Raw genomic sequence first — 17455 nt, forward strand, 5'->3', positions numbered from 1 at the left:
ACTGAGAGTTGGCTTGTCACACACTGTCTCTAGGTCCATGTGTGAGGGAGCAACGAAGAAATGAACTAGTGCAAACATCCTGGTTATGTTCCCTGAAAGATTTTTATTTGGAGGGCCACCACACACTGTGGGTAATTCTGATGGAGGTGACAGAAGAGTAGGACATAAACTCCAGTAACAGTACAGAGGACAGCACCTGAACTTTGTTCTTGGGTTTGATCAATGCACCAAATTGTGTCCGCTTGTTCGTCGTGCAGACTATGGGGACCAATTAAGGGTGTAACTAGCAGAGTTGTATTGTAGTTTATTTGCTGTTGCTGTGTTTAAATTGGACACCTTAAGAAAGTTATATGCTTGGGATTCCCCAGTACTGTCTTATTGAAATCGCAGAAACCTAAGAATAGAATACAATTCCTGCAGTGTGAAGACAGGCCATTCAACCCAACAAGTCCAACATTCTGAAGACCATCCCACCCAGCTATATCCCTGTAACCCTGCATTTTCAATGGCTAACTTACACATCTCTGAATATTATGGGTCAGTCCTGTTGAAGGATACTCTCCTGCTCCTTGAATGCTGCCTGACCTGTGCTTTTTCCAGTGCCACACTTTATCAACTCGTATTCTAGCATGGCCAATCCACCCTAACCTGCATATCTTTGGACTGTGGGAGGAAACCAGAGCACCCAGCGGATACCCACGCAGACACGGGGAGAACGTGCAAACTCCACACAGACAGTCACCCAAGGGTGGAGTCAAACCTGGGTCACTGGCGCTGAGAGGCAGCAGTGCTAACCACTGAGCCACCCTGCCACCCTGCAGAGATCTAACCTCAAATGTCATGTGCACTTTGAATATCTTTTTGGGGTGGAAGAATAATGAGAAAGTTACTTAGTTTTCTATATAATTTGCCATTCCTTTTTGTAAATACACTAACCCTAGTATTTCCACCTTCTCGTGTTTTTCAGGACCACCAAGTCCCATCCACATAAGACAGGTGGTAAGTGTTGGATAGCTGTCAATATGTTATGGCATCTCAATGGACTAAGCTAAAGTGCTCAATATACAGAGCCATTAATTCAAGCAGTCAGGCTTTCCTCAGTCTCAAGAAGCAAGTTTACAAAATTGATTGTCCATCACCTCTGACTGATCCAATTCACTGTATGTTCTCCAGAGAGTAAGACAGGAATTACTGAGCTGGGGATAATGCAAAGGATCCAAACTAGATTAATCCTGTTGTACTGACCTTCTTTGGTTTACCTAGTTTTTTTCGTAAAATAAGCCCTCTCCCCAGGTGCCCTGAGTTATTGACTGATGTTAATGCAGCTCCCACACACTGTCACTTAGTAAACCCCACCACCCTGTCAAATGTCCTGTGTTACTGACTGGTGTAAATCCCTTTCTCTCTGTCACTCAGGAACCCCTCTCCTCCGTAGTTCTCTGTGTTACTGACTGTATCTCTACTGATGTTAATAAATCTCCCTCACACTGTCACTCAGTAATCCCTTTCCCCTTGCACCCTGAGTTCCTGACTTATCTCTGCTGATGTTAATCCAGCTCCATCATGTTGTCACTCAGCAATCCCTTTCCCCCATGCCCTATGTTACCGGCTATATCTCTTCTGATGTTAATCGAGCTCTCTCACACTGTCACTGAGTTGCCACTTACCTCCAGTGCCTTATGTTACTGACTGTATCTCTACTGATGTTAATCCTATCCCTCACACAGTGGGGCTCCGTATCTTTCTGACCAGCTCATATTTTAAGAGACAATTTCCAGATTGACAATGATTGCCATTTCAAAGAAATTTCTATTCTTTAGACCAAAAATTACATTATTGGATCCATGTTTTTAATGCTTATATGAACATGTTCAAAACTGACTTCTTTACATATCATGCATTGGGTTATGAAGGAAGATTCTCCTGCAGTGAGATAATGTTTTCTCATCCTATCATAGAACACAGCACAAAAACTGATACTCCACACATGATATGAATGTGAAACCAACCTGATTCGCAACTAATAAATGAAGGAGAAATTTTATTTGCAGACTGTACTCTTGTTTCAGAATTAAAGGGCATGTGGTAGTTTGCTTGTGGAACAGACTGGAGGGCTGGGTAAGTGATAGGATAAAAGCCAACACAGGCGATCCTTCCTGAAAGCAGCTTGCATGGCAATTGTGTAGTGGTGTTTTCTTTGAGGTAGTAATCTACAGTCAATGTGGTGGTGTCACTGGGCTAGTAAACTACAGGCAGTGTGGTGTCATCTCTGGGGTAGTAATCCACAGTGTTGTCACTGGGCTAGTAATCTACAGACGGTGTGGTGGTGTTGTCACTGGGCTAGTAATCTACAGATGGTGTGGCGGTGTTGTCACTGGGCTAGTAATCTACAGACGGTGTGGCGGTGTTGTCACTGGGCTAGTGATCTACAGATGGTGTGGCGGTGTTGTCACTGGGCTAGTAATCTACAGACAGTGTGGTGGTGTTGTCACTGACAGTAGACAATAGGTGCAGGAGTAGGTCTTTCTGCCCTTCGAGCCTGCATCACCATTCAATATGATCATGGCTGATCGTCCTTAATCAGTATCCTGTTCCTGCCTTATCTCCATAACCCTTGATTCCACTATCTTTGAGAGCTCTATCCAACTCTTTCTTAAATGAATTCAGTGACCGGGCCTCCACTGCCCTCTGGGGTACAGCATTCCACACAGCCACCACTCTCTGGGTGAAGAAGTTTCTCCTCACCTCTGTCCTAAATGGTCTACCCTGTATTTTTAAGCTGTGTCCTCTGGTTCGGCGCTCACCCATCAACGGAAACCTGTTTCCTGCCTCCAGAGTGTCCAATCCTTTAATAATCTTATGTCCCAATCAGATTCCCTCTCAGTCTTCTAAACTCAAGGGTATACAAGCCCAGTCGCTTCAGTCTTTCAGTGTAAGGTAATCCCGCCGTTCCAGGAATTGACCTTGTGAACCTACACTGCACTCCCTCAATAGCCAGAATGTCTTTCCTCAAATTCGGAGACCAGAACTGCACACAGTACTCCAGGTGTAGTCTCACCAGGGCCCTGTACAGCTGCAGAAGAACCTCTTTGCTTCTATATGCAACCCCTCTTGTTATGAAGGCCAGCATGCTATTAGCCTCCTTCACTACCTGCTACACCTGCATGCTTATCTTCATTGACTGGTGTAGAAAAACATCCAGATCTCTTTGTACTGCCCCTTTACCTAAATTGATTCCATTGAGGTAGTAATCTGCCATCTTATTCTTGCCACCAAAGTGGATAACCATACATTTCTCCACATTAGACTGCATCTGCCATGCATCTGATCACTCACCTAACCTGTCCAGGTCACCCTGTAATCTCCTAACATCCTCCTCACATTTCACCCTGCCATCCAGCTTTGTATCATCAGCAAATTTACTAATATTATTACTAATACCATCTTCTATATCATTAACATATATTGTAAAAAGCTGCGGTCCCAGCACTGATCCCTGCGGTACCCCACTGGTCACTGTCTGCCATTCCGAAATAGAACCATTTATCACTACTCTTTGTTTCCTATCAGCCAACCAACTTTCAATCCAATCTAGTACTTTGCCCCCAATACCATGCACCCTAATTTTGCTCACTAACCTCCTGTGTGGGACTTTATCAAAGGCTTTCTGAAAGTCCAGGTACACTACATCTACTGGATCTCCCTCGTCCATCTTCAGAGTTACATCCTCAAAGAATTCCAGAAGATTAGTCAAGCATGATTTCCCCTTCATAAATCCATGCTGACTCTGTCCTATCCTGTTATCCAGATGTGTCGCAATTTCATCCTTTATAATAGACTCCAGCATCTTTCCCACCACTGAGGTCAGACTAACTGGTCTATAATTTCCTGCTTTCTCTCTCCCATCTTTCTTAAAAAGTGGTACAACATTAGCCACCCTCCAATCCGCAGGAACTGATCCCGAATCTATCGAACTCTGGAAAATAATCACCAACGCATCCACGATTTCTCGAGCCATCTCCTTCAGTACCCTGGGATGTAGACCATCAGGCCCCGGGGACTTATCAACCTTCAGACCGAATAGTCTCTCCAACACTAAATCCTGCCAAATATAAATTCCCTTCAGTTCAGGTCCTTCAGTCGCTGTTACCTCGGGGAGATTGCTTGTGTCTTCCCCAGTGAACACAGATCTGAAGTACCAATTCAATTCTTCTGCCATTTGTTTGTTCCCTGTGATATATTCCCCTGTTTCTGTCTTCAAGGGCCCAATTTTAGTCTTAACCATTTTTTTGCCTTTCACATACCTAAAAAAACTTTTACTCTCCTCCTTTATATTATTAGCCAGTTTACCTTTGTACCTGGGCTAGTAATCTACAGACGGTGTGGCGGTGTTGTCACTGGGCTAGTAATCTACAGACGGTGTGGCGGTGTTGTCACTGGGCTAGTGATCTACAGACGGTGTGGCGGTGTTGTCACTGGGCTAGTAATCTACAGACAGTGTGGCGTTGTTGTCACTGGGCTAGTAATCTACAGATGGTGTGGCGGTGTTGTCCCTGAGCTAGTAATCTACAGACTGTGTGGCGGTGTTGTCACTGGGCTAGTAATAACAATCTGGCTATTGCTGTGGGAGACTTGGTTTTAAAACCATCACAGGCAAATGTTGAAAATTGTTTTGATTTGAAATGTTTGGAATTAGAAAATGGTTTAATGATGACCATGAAAAATTGTTGGTTGCTGTGAAAACCCATCTGGTGCACTAATGTTCTTTTAGGGAAATAAATCTGTCATCCTTACAGGTCTTATCTCTGTGAATCCAGGCCCACAGCAGCATTGTTAACTCTCATCTGCCCTCTGAAATTCTGAGCAAGTCATTCTGTTGGATCGGAACAATAATGATAAAAGGAATCAAATGGGACTGACCACTTGGTATCACTTCGGCACTGGAAATGACACTGGCATGAACAGCCCTGACGGCCCTGCAAAGGACGTCTTGTTAACATGTGGGGGCGAGTGCCAACATCAGGAGATCTGTGTCACGGACATATAGTCATTCTCAGGAAACATACGTAACACAGTGTCCCAGACATCACTAAACCTAAGCAGATCCTGTCCCACCCACCATGGTGGTGGCACGGTGTTATATAGTTCAGAAGGAGTTGCCTTGGGAGACCTCAACATTGACTAAGGGCCCCATCAAACATGGGCAAGGAAGCCTTGTGCTGATTACCCCGTATTGTCATTTTCCAACTAACGAATCAGTACTCCTCTGTGTTAAACAACACTCGGAGGAAGCACTGAGGATGGCAAGTGTGTAGAATATACTCTGGGTGGGGTATTTCAATGTCCATCACCAGGAGTGACTCGCCAGGTGCACTGCTGATCGAGCTGGTCAGGTTCTAAAAGAAATAGCTGTTAGACTGGGTCCATGGCATGTGGTGAGAACACCAAGAATAAAAAGCAAATTTGACCTCTCAGGTACCAATCTGCTGGCTGCAGATGTGTCTGTCCGTGACAGTATCAATAAGAGTGATCACTGCACAATCCTCGTGGAGACAAAGTCCCACCTTCACATTGAGAATACTTGCTAATTGGAATAGATTTTGAACAGATCTGGTAGCTCAGAATTAGGGAGCTGCTGTGGACCATCAGAGCAACAGAATTTTATTTTCCTACAATCTGCAACCTCATTGCCTGGAATATTTCACACTCTGCCATAACTTCCAAGCCAGGCTGGTTCAATAAAGAATGCAGGAGGTTATGCCAGGAGCAGACTCCTGAAAACAACGTGTCAATCTGGTGAAGCTACAGAATACAACTATTTGTGTTGCAAACCACATGAGCAGCAAGTGTTAGATAAAGCTAAGTGATCCCACAACCAACAGATCTGCGCTGTAGGGATTCTGTGACAGTAAATGCTTGGGGTCACCACAACTTGCAAGTTTCCTTCCAAGTCTCTCACCATCCAATATTCGAAGCGGGTTTATGGTTCATACCTAAGGAAAGATGTGCTGGTGTTGGAGTGGGTCCAGAGCAGGTTTACAAGAATGATCCCAGGGATGAAGGGCTTGTCATATGAGGAGCAGTTGCAAACTCTGGGTCTGTCCTCGATGGAATCTAGAAGGATGAGGAGGGCATCTCATTGAAACTTGCAGAATACTGAGAGGACCGGATAGATTGGACATGGAGAAGATGTTTCCATCAGTAGGAGAGACTAGGACTTGAAGACACAGCCTCAGAATGAAATGATGACCTTTTAGAACGGAGATGAGTCACCTCTTCAGCTAGTGGATGGTGACTGTGGAACTTATTGCCGCACAGGCTTGTGGAGGCCAAGTCATTAAGTGTATTTAAGACCGAGATAGACAAGGTCTTGATTGGTAAGGGGATCAAGGGTTATGGTGGGGGAAGGCAAGAGAATAGAGTTGATAAACATATCAGCCATGGTCAAATGATGGAGTAGACTCAGTGGGCCAAAAGACCTAATTCTGCTCCTACATCTCACGGTCTTATGGTCTTACCCTGACTTGGTAATCCATCACTGCTCTTTCAGTGTCACTGAGTCAAAATCCTGGAACCTGTTCCAAAGAGTATTGTGGGGGTGCCAAAGACCACAGTGTTTCAAGAAGACAGCTGACCGTTCCTTTGTCTAGGGCAATTTGGGATGGGCAATAAATGCTGACCTAGCCAGGGATGGCCGCATCCCGTGAATGAGTTTAAAAAATTCTGTCTTGCTGTTGAATATTCAAAAACTTACAGAAGCATTGCAAAGAACACTTAATTTACACCTACACAGAAGGTTCCCAGCTTGATTTCCTGGTCTCAGTTGGGGGAAGTGGAGGCAGTTAAAATTAGCCTCCGAGGCCCTTGCTTGAGCAAGTGACACTGTTTCTGCTTTTCTTCTCTGGCAGGCATACTTATTACTTGAGGAAAGCTTCATAATTCAATTATAATAGCTGCCACAACCAAGCAGCCTGCCTCCTGGACTGTTTGATGGGGACAGTCCAGAGCGTGTTGAACCACATGCAGTATCTGTCCTGCACATGTTTGATGGGGAAGGGGGGGGGGGGAAACAACAGTGTAGAGGAAGTTTTACTCCATACCTAATCCTGTGCTGTCCCTGTCCTGGGGGTGTTTGATGGGAGACAGTGTAGAGGGAGCTTTACTCTGTATCCAACCCTCTGCTGTCCCTGTCCCGGAGTGTTTGTTGGGGATGGTGTGGAGGGAGCTTTACTCTATCTTGGAGCATTAAAGGGTAATATTTAACAGATCTCATAATCAGTAATGGTTTTGAAAGTGAATATGGAAAGACTTTTTTTTTTACATGGATGGTCAGTAACCAGAGGAGAGAGGATTGAGGTGACTGGCAAAAAGAGCCAGAAAGAAAATAAAGACTTTTTTTTGATAGTGAAAATAAAGACTTATTTTTTCATAGTGAATTAGTGCAATCTGAAAATGCTGTCTGATAGGGCAGTGGAAGCAGATTAAATTGGAACTTCAGAATACTGAGAAAGGAGAACTGTGGACCCCTTTGGGTATACAGTGCAGGTAATTGGCATTAATGTTTAGTTCTGGGCACCAGACGGATACATTGATGTTGATAGAGGATTTGCAGCAAAGATTTCTCAGACACAAGCATTCAAACTGCAGCCACTGCTTTTCCAGATGGTTGAGATGATTTCATTGAAGGCTTTGAGATATTGAACAGAGTCAATTCGGTCGGACATCCTGTAAATCAAGCTAAGGATTATGGTTTGGAGACTATTGTCTGAAGGTGTTAAAAGATCTTGGATTCAGTGGGTCTCCCATCACTGATCAGCAAATGATAGAATAGACTCAATAAAATGTAGTGCCACCTCCTGTTCTGAAGCTTCCAATTGTGGATAACCTTTTTAAAAAGCCAGCACAGGCATCAGGGCAGAATCCATGCTGTATGACAGTACATACATCCTGAATTCTTACACTCATAATCTATCCAAAGCTTCAGGCAGAGATGCTATCCTTGATCACATGGAAGTATCAGGATAAATGCTGAACTGGAGAGATGCTGAGGGTGCAGCACTTCAGGGTCATTGTTAGTTATGTACTCTTACATCTAAAATGAGGCTTGTCACACACACCTTTCTCACATTTACACATGGTGGTCTGACTGGGCAAACCTGGGCAGGTTAATCTGACAGCTCCCTGATCAGGAATGCCACAAGTTTGATTTATGGTCTACCCCCTGCGAGCTGGGCATAAATGCCATTAAACGTTTACAACAGTTGACCTCAGTAACCTGGACTAGGGACTGGGTGGAGAGAACTATCGAAGAGCCAGCACCTGTTCTGTGAAAGACATTCTATAATGCAGCTTTGTTATGTGAGCCCTTCCATCACCGTTTCTTCCCATGTCCACCTCCTGTTATCCCCTTCAACCTCCTCTTTCCCCTACTTTTTCCCTGTTGCCCCACTTCTCCCCAATTTCACCGTTCTTTTCTCTCCTCTCTTTTCTTTATTCCCTACCCTTCCCTCTCCGATATCACTCCCTGTCATCACACTCATTTCTGGATCAGTCCAATTTCTTGTCCTTTTCCTCCTCCCCCTCCCCTCTAAAATGTCCTACCTAGATTTGAAAGTCCTGGAATGGAATGTCTCACATTTTCCTGAGTTTTGTTTTAATTTAAAAGCATATAACCCTGAGTATTGTAGAATCCCTGTGGGGTCACACTCATTCTTCTCTTTGCTGAAGTGCCAGCCACAGCAGAGCAGCCATTCAGCCCATCCGGGCTACAATCCATGGTCAGCTCTGTCTTAACATTGTAGCTTGAAGCGAGGTTTGCTTCATTCCTGGGAAGCCTTTGAGAAAAACTATTAGCATGTACGACTACTAGTTAGTGATTCTATTCATGGGTACCGGTTGGGTTAATACTTCACTTAATGTAGTCTTTATAATTGACCCACTTAGAATGAGCAGGAAAAGAAAGCTCTAATTTTGGTGAAATGCGTTATGACTGTTGCAGACGGCTAGCCCCCATTCAGCCAGTGGCAGACCCTTTTCTGCTGGGGTGAAGACAGAGCGAGGTGGCACTGAGCCAGCGTTTAAACGGCAGAAATTGAACCCTGGAGATGCCCCTGACCCGATTGTCTTCGTGGCAACAGACCATACCAGGTGTGTACCATGAGATGGAGGGGAGGGAGAGGGCTTAGGGCAAGAAAGAGACAGCCAGAATTGACGGAATGGAAAGATTCTTGACTTCCTTCCTTCCTTAAATGTGTCTGTGGGTTAATTGAACATTCATGGAGGGGGCAAAGGCATATGTTATTCATTGAACCAACCATGTAAAACCATTTTAGGTGAGTTATGAGGTTACGGCCAGTGGGTTTTGATTTGAAAGCTGTTACTTTTGAGTTTAGTCTTAATGTCCTTGTGATCATATGGGCAGTAGTTTGTATACTAGAGTCAGTTTAACAGCAGAATCAGTTCATAAGCACTCACTCCCTGGAGGAAGACCATTCAGTCTTTCAATACACTCAATGAAATTCATTTAGATCACTCGTCTCAACTTGTACTTCATTTATCCACCTTTGCTTAGTCCCTGCAAAAAGGTCACAATTTTAAGCTAACAGACAATAGAGGGGAGATGAGGAGAAATGTGATATGGGGTGCACTGCCTGAAAGCATGATGTAAGCGTTTCGATATGCTTTCAGAGGTAATCCACCTCATGACTCCCCAAAGCCTGCACACCATCTACAAAGCCCAATTTAAGAAAATGGTGGAACTTGCTTGGATGAATGCAACTCCATCAACACTCAAGAAGCTCAACATCATCCAGAACAACGCAGTCCACTTGACTATCACTCCCTCCACCACCAATAGCTATGTTTACCATCTCCAAGATGCAGTGCAGCAATTCAACAAAGTTTCTTTGACAACAAAGTACTTTCTAGGCCAGTGACTTATACTTCCTGGTTAGATAAAGGCAGCATATGCATGGAACACCACCACCTGCAAACGTCTTCTCCAAGTTAAATACCATCCTGATTTAGAAATATATTGTCATTCCTTTAGTGTCACTTGGTCAAAATCCGGGAACACCCTCCCTAACAACACTGCATTCCAAAGAAGAGTGAACATGAACTGTGTTTCTTTCTCCACAGTCGCTGCCAGAGCTGCTGAGTTTCTCCAGCACTTTGTTTCTATGGCATTGTGGGTATTCCTACATCCCAAGAACTGTAGCCATTCAAGAAAGCAGCCAGCAGCAGCTGGGGATCAGCAATAAATCTGGCTCATACAGGGACACCCGTATCCTGTCATCAACAAATTTTAAATAAAAGTTAAAACTTAAAATATGAAACAAAAATGTAGGACATAATAGAGTGAGGTGGAGGGGCATTGGGACCAATTACATAGATCTTTGAGTGTGGGTCTCGGCACAGTGTACTGAATTGCCTCTTTGGTAAGTCACCACTTTTTAGTAGTAGTTACGTGTTGCACAGCTAATTCCTCACTTGCACACTTAGGGTTCACATTGTGACTCACTTGTGCTGCAGTTAGGATGGATGTTGGCTCAAGCTAAGTCTACTGACTCCAGCGTTCTATAAATCCCATTTACCTACCTATCCTGCAGTCTGTCATGCAGAATATCTGCACTTCCCCATGTGTGAGGCTAAAGGGTGAGCATCATTAACAATTCAATTACAGAAGGAAACATAAAACAGCTGTACCTGTGTTAATGAAACAGGTTAAGGACTTCACTGGAGGGTAATATGGCAGAACACAGATAACACTAAATTAGTGGAGTGATTGGAGCAGACAATTGAAAATTTGATCAGAGTTTGGATTTAACGAGTGACTGAAAGAGACGGAGGGGGTAGGAAGTGGTGCACAGAGAGGTTTAGGGAGGGTATTCCAGAGCATACAGCCCCAGGCAGCTGAGGGTGCAGCCACCAATGGTGGAGCAGTGAGAACTGGAGATGTTCAAGAGGCTGAAAAATGATGTGGATTACTTTGGCTGGGCCACTACTAATTGCCCCTTGAGAAAGTGGTGGGTGAGCTGCTGCAGCCCGTGTGCTGTTGGGACACGAACAATGCTGCTGGCCCCAGGATTCTGACCAAGCGGCAGTGAAAAAACATGGAATGGTGAGTGGCTTGGAGAGGAACTTGCAGGAGGTGGTGTTCCCACGTACCTTCTGCCTTTGTCCTTCTAGATGAAAATGGGTTGTGGGTTTGGAAGGTGATGTTGAGAGAATCTTGGTGAGTCTCTCTGAAGACTTATTGGCTGCAGTAAAAACAGTCTCAGTATCTTGGCCTCTCTCATAGCTATGGTTTGCCATTACTGACATTATCTTGATAACTTTCTTCCTCAGAGTTCAGTATTTTGAATACAATACAATATCCAAAACTGCACACCATCCTCTTACTGGGATCAAACATGCTGTTTACAAATTTACATTCTCTCTTCCATTCTCCAAGTCCCATTTATAAAGCTCCAAATGATGTTGGCCTTTCTCATATGTCTGCGCCAATATGAACTTTCAGGGGCTTGTACATTTGGGCACCAAGGTTATAATTCATTTTCAACTGCCAATGTTGCCTTTGTTTTCCCTCCTGAAATGTATTCCCTCACACCTATCCCCATTAAATTGTAATGGCCACCAAGTTAGTCATCCTGCCTTTCTGAAATCTTTTACACTACTCACACCTCTGAATTCTAATTCTTCAAGATTTCTGCATTGAGTTTAGTGGAAGGTCTGACTGCAGATTGGCGGGAACAACCGTGCCTAGCTAAATGGCCTTTCCCTATCCCATGGTTCCCTGCATTAAAAGATTACACAGCCTAACAAGCATTACTCAGCACAGAACCCTGTAACATCTTCATCAGTTGTGCTTCCGGTTCCCACCACCCATGCAATTTCCAAGCATTCAAAGCCCTACCACCTCGTAATCTCAGGGTCATGTGATTAAAGCATCTGTCATTGTTAGAATTATCTGCTGCTGCTCCGAGATTCATCAGCTGTTGTGTAAGCTCGTCATGACAGGGAATTGACCCAAGCAAAATGAGAAATACCCAATCTCCGTTAAAAGTACAGCAGCTGCTAATAGGTCCAGCCTGCTGGGTTACTGCTATCAGTAATTATTGCCTTTGTCAAGAAAGAATGATCTGAATCTTTGAGAATGTTGAGAACATGAGAATTAGCTGCTTGCTGGGTGGGTGGCAGGGAATTAAAACATTTTGCCCAAATGCTATGCTTTCTCAGTGTGTAGGCTGCTTTGTGTCAGCAGACATGTGTGACTTGTACAGTTCTGGGACATTGCTGCCTCCAGCTGGTTAATTATGATCATTGCAGTCTGTTATTTGTCTGCAGCACATGACGTCTTCCTTTTCTGAATGAAAAATAGTGGCAGTCATTTTGTCTGAAGGCTCGCCTTGTTGGCACTTCTCTTCCTTTTCATTTTGCGGTTTTACTCAATCCAGCTTGTCAGTCTTAAGCTGTTACCCCAAGAATAAATAAATAATACCCCCTTTCCTCACTTTTTGGAACACGTGGTCAGCACATGTCAGGGGGTTGAGGTTGTGCTGAGGTAGGCCAGCTCATTTATTTCTCCAGTACCGCCATATAGAGTCATAGTCATAGAGATGTACAGCATGGAAACAGACCCTTCAGTCCAACCCGTCCATGCTGACCCAGATATCCCAACCCAATCTAGTCCCACCTACCAGCATCCGGCCCATATCCCTCCAAACCCTTCTTATTCATATAATCATCCAAATGCCTCTTAAACATTGCAATTGTACCACTTCCTCTGGCAGCTCATTCCATACATGTATCACCCTCTGTGTGAAAAAGTTGCCCTTAGGTCTCTCTTATATCTTTCCCCTCTCACCCTAAACCTATGCCCTCTAGTTCTAGACTCCCCGACCCCAGGGAAAAGACTTTGCCTATTTATCCTATCCATGCCCCTCATAATTTTGTAAACATCTATAAGGTCGCCCCTCAGCCTCCGACGCTCCAGGGAAAACAGCTCCAACCTGTTCAGCCTCTCCCTGTAGCTTAGATCCTCCAACCCTGGCAACATCCTTGTAAATCTTTTCTGAACCCATTCAAGTTTCACAACATTTTTCCGATAGGAAGGAGACCAGAATTGCACGCAATATTCCAACAGTGGCCGAACCAATGTCCTGTATAGCCGCAACATGACCTCCCAACTCCTGTACTCAATACTCTGACCAATAAAGGAAAGCATACCAAACGCCTTCTTCACTATCCTATCTACCTGCGACTCCACTTTCAAGGAGCTATGAACCTGCACTCCAAAGTCTCTTTATTCAGCAACACTCCCTAAGACCTTACCATTAAGTGTAGAAGTCCTGCTAAGATTTGCTTTCCCAAAATGCAGCACCTGACATTTATCTGAATTAAACTCCATCTGCCACTTCTCAGCCCATTGGCCCATCTGATCAAGATCCTGTTGTAATCTGAGGTAACCCTCTTCGCTATCCACTGCACCTCCAATTTTGGAGTCATCTGCAAACTTACTAACTGTACCTCTTATGCTCGCATCCAAATCATTGATGTAAATGACAAAAAGTAGAGGACGCAGCACCGATCCTTGTGGCACTCCACTGGTCACAGGCCTCCAGTCTGAAAAACAACCCTCCACCACCACCCTCTGTCTTCTACCTTTGAGCCAGTTCTGTATCCAAATGGCTAGATCTCCCTGTATTCCATGAGATCTAACCTTGCTAATCAGTCTCCCATGGGGAACCTTGTCGAACGCCTTACTGAAGTCCATATAGATCACATCTACCATTCTGCCCTCATCAATCCTCTTTGTTACTTCTTCAAAAAACTCAAATCAAGTTTCTGAGACATGATTTCCCACACACAAAGCAATGTTGACTATCCCTAATCAGTCCTTGCCTTTCCAAATACATGTACATCCAGTCCCTCAGGATTCCCTCCAACAACTTGTCCACCACCGAGGTCAGACTCACTGGTCTATAGTTCCCTGGCTTGTCCTTACCACCCTTCTTAAACAGTGGCACCACATTTGCCAACCTCCAGTCTTCCGGCACCTCACCTGTGACTATTGATGATACAAATATCTCAGCAAGAGGCCCAGCAATTACTTCTCTAGCTTCCCACAGAGTTCTCGGGTACACCTGATCAGGTCCTGGGGATTTATCCATCTTTACCCGCGTCAAGACATCCAGCACTTCATCCTTTCTAATCTGGATATTTTGCAAGAGGTCACCATCTATTTCCCCACGGTCTATATCTCCCATATCCTTTTCCGCAGTAAATACTCATTTAGTATCTCTCCCATTTTCTGTGGCTCCACACAAAGACCGCCTTGCTGATCTTTGAGGGGCCCTATTCTCTCCCTAGTTACCCTTTTGTCCTTTAATGTATTTGTAGAACCCTTTGGATTCTCCTTAATTCTATTTGCCAAAGCTATCTCATGTCCGCGTTTTGCCCTCCTGATTTCCCTCTTAAGTATTCTCCTACTTCCTTTATACTCTTCTCAGGATTCACTCGATCTATCCTGTCTATACATTACATATGCTTCCTTTTTCTTAACCAGACCCTTAATTTCATTTGTCATCCAGCATTCCCTATACCTACCAGCCTTTCCTTTCACCCTCCCTTCCTGCACCCCACTCAATTCCCCAGACCCTCCAACAAGGACAAAAAACCTCAAACATGGTTAACTGTGCCTAGGAGCTTCTGCAACAGAGCTTGCCAAACTGGGAGTCAGGAACCCCAAGTGGAGTGGGGAGTTGGGATTTCTGAGGAACAACCACCATGCAGTTCCCACTAAGTAAGTAAGAACAGCCTATGCTGCTACCCCGTATCTTCTCTGACAGGTCTCTCTCCTGCACCCTGCTCTCTCAGCTTTCATTCAACAACTTTGACCATGCCTCAACACAGTGGGCAAGTATTTGGGAAGTACTCTTTTAGTTTATGATGACGAATTGAGCTGAAATATCCAGAAATTAAAAATTAATCTCCAGGCTGCTGCTGGGTATAGCCAGGAAATAAATCATGGGAGCAGTGAACAAAGCTGATAGAGTTTTAACTTTAATTCTCTTGCAAAGCTCTAAGAGAAGTACATCAGACGAATGGTTAAAGGTTGAAGTCAGCCTGTGGAGATGCAATAATATATGCACAGTTTCTATCGATACCTTTACCAGGGCTCACTCCCTCTGGGAATGCTATTAGACAAAAGTCCCAAAGTCTAAACTAATAACCCAAAGAGTGTGAATCACACGGAAGTTTGAGAATTTAAATCTGGATTGAAGAGTCGGGGGGGAAGGGGGAAATGGGGAAACTGGTGAAAACCACATTTATCCCATGTGGTTGTAGGGTCCCAAGGCGGAAGATGAGGTGTTCTTCCTCCAGGTGTCAGGAGGTTAGGGTTTGGCAATGGAGGAGGCTCAGGACCTGCATGTCCTTGGTGGAGAGGGAGCGGGGGTTGAAGTGTTCAACCACAGGGCAGTGGGGTTGGTGGGTGCAGGTGTCCCAGAGATGTTCTGCAAGTTGGTCTCCTATCTCCCCAGTGTAGAGGAGACCACATCAGGTGCAATGCATACAGTAGGTAACGTTTGTGGGAATACAATTAAATTTCTGTTAGATGTGGAAGGATTCCATGAGGCCTTGGATGGGGATGTTCTGTCTACCTCTGAATACCACCTGATGCCTGGAGGAAGGACACCTCATCCATACGGGATCAATGTGAATTTCACCAGTTTCCCATTTCCCCTCCCCCACCATATCCCAGTCCCAACTTTCCAACTTGGCACCACCCTCTTGAACAGCCCTACCTGTCCATCTTCCTTCCACCTATGTGGTGCACCCACCCCTGCGACCTATCACTTTCACCCACACCACCATATATCTGTCACATTCCCTGTTAACTTCGTCCTCCAGCCCTAATCCCCTCCCATTTATCTCTCGGCCGCCTTGGCCTACAAGCCTCATTCCTGATGAAGGGCTCCTGCCCAAAACATTGATTTTCCTGTTCCTCGGATGCTGCCTGACCGGCTGTGCTTTTCCAGCACTACAGTCTTCAATTCTGATCTCCAGCATCTGAAGTCCTACTTTCTCCCTGTTTAAATCCTGGCCTTATTAAAAGATCCAGAATCAAAAATAACTGTGAAGCTGTCAGATTGTGACTAAAAAAATCTGACTGATTCACCAGGGTAAACTGTTCACATCCTCCTCTCTTTCACATCTAATGTGCTTGACCTGTAAGTTGCTCTCCAATATTATCAAAGTCAGCGAGTGATGCTTTCAGCAGGGGGCAACCAGGGAATGGATCAACAATACCAACAATGACCACACCCTGCAAATGAGTAGAGGAAGGAGTGATTGTGGCACTGGCTAGTAGCAGCAGCAGTTTTACTGACTTACCTGAGAAGCTTCCAGCCAGCTCAGTCAGTGTGTGATTGGCTGGACAGTTTGAGCCATTAATGGAACCTTGTTGATTTTTATTTGTTAAATATCACATCTATTTTCTTTCACCAAATTCCATCCATCCATTTCTGCTGCTGCTGCCTGAAGATAGCCTTGCCTCCTTCATCTGCCTTGCATCCCCGTCCTCATACATGGACCATCCCTTATCTGCAGCCACTCCTTGGCTTCCATCGTTCAACTGCCACCTTGCTGCTGCTCTCCTCTTCACCCCTGCAGCTCTTCCAGCTCCAATCCAGGGATTTCTGGAGGTCACTTTTTAACCGTTATTTTTGCTCTTGTAATTTCAGCAACCTCTTCATTAGAACATAGACCAGTACAGCACAGGAATGGGCCCTTCGGCCCACGATGTTGTGCCAGACATGACGCCAAATTAAACTGATCCCTTCTGCCTGCCCTTGGTCCATATCCCTCCATTCCTTGCTGCATCTTGTGCTTATCTAAAAGTTCCTTAAACACCCCTCCATCATTACCCCTAGCAGTGCATTCCAGACTCCTACCACTTTGTGTAAATAAAACTCATGTCTCCTTTGAACTTGCCCCCCCCTCAGCTTAAATGCATGTCCCCCTAGTATTAGACACCTCACCTTTGACTGTCCACCCAATCTATGCCTCTCATAATTTTATGGACTTCTACCAAGTCTCCCCTTAGCCTCTGCCACTCCAGAGAAAACAGTCTGAGTTTTTCTAGCCTCTCCTTATAGCTTATACCGTCTAATCCAGGCAGTATCCTGGTAAACCTCTCTGCACCTTCTCCAAAGGCTTCACATCCTCCTTGGAATGTGGTGACCAGAATTGAACACCATTAGTTAAGGAGTAAATGTGGATTTTTATTGTTTAGCATGTTAGCATCAGCATCTAAAAGGTCTCTATGTAGATGTTTTCTTAGTGTTGAAGGAGGCAGGAAAATCCCTTGTTATAAGCTTGAGTTTTCTTCCACCCTCCATATTCAAACAAGTATTTCTAGCTAATCCTATCCTTCTATATTCTTTGCTACATA

At 44.6% G+C, this 17455-nt stretch overlaps 1 protein-coding gene across 5 annotated transcripts in view; it reads left to right on the plus strand.

The window, feature by feature from the left end:
- Positions 1-17455, plus strand: part of mta2 (metastasis associated 1 family, member 2) — a 79208-nt gene that overhangs the window by 59823 nt on the left and 1930 nt on the right. For 4 of the 5 annotated variants that reach the window (XM_060855840.1, XM_060855842.1, XM_060855841.1 and 1 more), the window contains 2 exons: positions 968-999; positions 8999-9147. In XM_060855840.1, the coding sequence (XP_060711823.1) occupies positions 968-999; positions 8999-9147 (181 nt within the window). The remainder of the gene's footprint in view (positions 1-967; positions 1000-8998; positions 9148-17455) is intronic. The other variant, XM_060855845.1, reaches the window with a different exon arrangement.

Source organism: Hemiscyllium ocellatum, chromosome 46 (assembly GCF_020745735.1).
Source record: "Hemiscyllium ocellatum isolate sHemOce1 chromosome 46, sHemOce1.pat.X.cur, whole genome shotgun sequence".
Classification (NCBI taxonomy): domain Eukaryota; kingdom Metazoa; phylum Chordata; class Chondrichthyes; order Orectolobiformes; family Hemiscylliidae; genus Hemiscyllium; species Hemiscyllium ocellatum.